The 2,364-nt window shown below is 40.5% G+C and overlaps 1 protein-coding gene across 1 annotated transcript; it reads left to right on the top strand.

The window, feature by feature from the left end:
• Nucleotides 1-295: 295 nt before the first annotated feature.
• On the top strand, nucleotides 296-1,547 carry LOC131303199 (uncharacterized). The gene is made up of 2 exons (XM_058329973.1): nucleotides 296-1,111; nucleotides 1,473-1,547. The coding sequence occupies exons 1-2, from the start codon at nucleotides 296-298 to the stop codon at nucleotides 1,545-1,547; spliced, it is 891 nt and encodes a 296-aa protein (XP_058185956.1).
• Nucleotides 1,548-2,364: the final 817 nt, after the last annotated feature.

Raw genomic sequence — 2,364 nt, 5'->3', positions numbered from 1 at the left:
CTCTCTCTCTCTCGCCCCATTGTTTTCACAATACCAAAATCGAAAGAACAAAACAGAAAAGGTTTTTCATCGATCTTTCTCTTCCTCTCAATTCTATCTTTTTGTTTTTCATTGATTTTTAAGTCCGAATCCTTTGAAGGCTGATTTCTGTTTCCTCCGTCGAAGTTTGATCTGTCCCCATCGGCTTGTGGTCTAATTCAAAGTTGTCTGTTCTTTTAGCTATTCAAAGTTGCTGCCGTGTTATCAAAACTGCAGTATTATTTGTTTGTTATACTGTCAACCTAGTTTCCCCAGAATGCCCAAGGAAACAGGAGTCCCTTCACTCTCGTCTGATAGGCCCACCGCATCTCCGTATGCTTCCACCGCTGAAACCGCCGCCACGATGAACATGTTGAAAAAGCTTGTACGATCAGTACTTTATAATAAGGAATCCATGGAAGAAGCTAAATGCTTAATCTGCATGGAACCCCCTCACAATGCAGTAATCTTAAATTGCTCTAACCTCGAAAAAGGATGTCGCCCTTACATGTGCGGCAGCAGCAACCGCCTCTCAAACTGTCTCAACCATTTTCTTAAATCACCTTCCTCGACCCCAACACCTTCGTGCCCACTTTGCCGAGGGAAAGTCAACAAGTGGATTTTTATATCGCGCTTTAGTCGGTTCATGAATTCCATACCGAGGAGTTGTTCTGTCAAGACTTGTGAATTTATAGGGAATTATCTGGAACTAGAGAACCATGCCAGCCTTGAACATCCGTCAGTTAGGCCATCAGTAGTGGACCCTGTTCTCATGCAGGATTGGACGAGGTTGCAGTGCGTTATTCTGTTCATCACACCGAGGAGTTGTTCTTTCGAGACTTGTGAATTTATAGGGAATTATCTGGAACTAAAGAACCATGCCAGCCTTGAACATCCGTCAGTTAGGCCATCAGTGGTGGACCCGGTTCTCATGCAGAATTGGAGGAGGTTTCAGCGCGAGAGGGACTTGGGGGATAGGAATTTGATCGTTTCCGGTAGTGATTTCGAGAGTGTTGTTGCTGCGAATGAAGAATCGGATGCTGTCACTGCCCGGCTTGAATCCTTCATGGTTGATCTTCCACAGCACCAAGTTGTAAGTAGAAGAGATGACACGACACGACAAATTCATGAAGATCGTTAAAGAAAGAGAGCACTTGAAAGGGGAATCGGTTTGTGGTTAAGGCTTAGAACAAGGCAAGAGGAGTTGAAGATCGTATGCTAAAGAGCTCTTCACAAATGAGTTTAATTATGATTAGCTACATCGACCGATCCTTGTTGTTTTGGAGTAGCATTTTGTTCTGCAGGTTCTTCATGAACATTTTCTTTATATCTAAGAGTCTAAGACACATTATTGTCCCCCCTTATCTACCCTGTGTAGTTAAAGGAAATTCTCTGCGTTGGTTTCGCTCTCTTTTCGTTTCTATTTTTGTCCTCATTCTGTGCGTGCTTTGCAGCGTCCCATGCGTTTGTTGGTCGAGGGTAGGGCTGCTAAACGAACCAAGCTACTTGAATCTTCCTTAAAAGCTTAGTTAAGATTGGTTTGTTACATAATTAAACTGGTCTGTCGTTTTCGTACCAAAAATATAATTTATAAAATAAGAAATTAACTATCATTCCAAAGAACAGTGATTAAGTCCAGGATCATTCACGGAGAGTAAAAAGCTAAGTTATGGTACTTTCAATTGATTTCTAATTAATTCTGAAACTAAAAGGGAGTTTAATTGGATTTGTGATTGATTCATTTAAACTAATATTTAAACTATAAAAGCAGATTAAAGATTTTGGAAGCAGGAGAGAGGAGGGACTAGGATTTTCGATTTAGTCTCCTCTTGTAACATAATTGCCTCGAAACTTAGGGTTTGTATTTAACATCAAATCAGACCACCGTTAGGGTAGCGATCCCTATCGATAATCCCTAAAAATATAACAAAAACTCGTACTCAGTATAGACTATCTCAACACGGCACAGACCGTCTCACTGGATTTAACCAATGATACGATCTGTCTCATGTCGTATAGTCTATCTCAAAACCTATCTCGAAACATGAGAAATCATTGTAAGACGGTGCTTGAAACCATTGATACAGACACATTCAAATACTCAGAAAAATATAAAACTTCATAAAAAGTTATGACACTGTTTGTTCATAAAATCTTAAACATCTAACTATGCTAGTTGGAGAGACATCCTTATTATCCTAGCCGACGAAATTAGCCAATCATTGAGTTGTTGCTCCAAAGCCGCAGCCACGACACTGTTTGTGCGTCCACCGAATTGTCTAAAAACAAAAGCGAAAACCTTGTCTCATTTTTATACACCAACTAGTCGTGAAGCATGGGAATTAC

This window comes from Rhododendron vialii, chromosome 10a (assembly GCF_030253575.1).
Source record: "Rhododendron vialii isolate Sample 1 chromosome 10a, ASM3025357v1".
Lineage (NCBI taxonomy): Eukaryota > Viridiplantae > Streptophyta > Magnoliopsida > Ericales > Ericaceae > Rhododendron > Rhododendron vialii.
This window is presented reverse-complemented; position numbering and strand designations above follow the sequence as displayed.

Bases quoted from the DNA above. Each gene is read 5' to 3' on its own strand.
- LOC131303199 (XM_058329973.1), top strand. From the start codon at position 296: ATGCCCAAGGAAACAGGAGTCCCTTCACTCTCGTCTGATAGGCCCACC. The intron at 1,112-1,472 runs GTAAGTAGAAGA...CGTGCTTTGCAG, and splicing joins ATCTTCCACAGCACCAAGTT to CGTCCCATGCGTTTGTTGGT.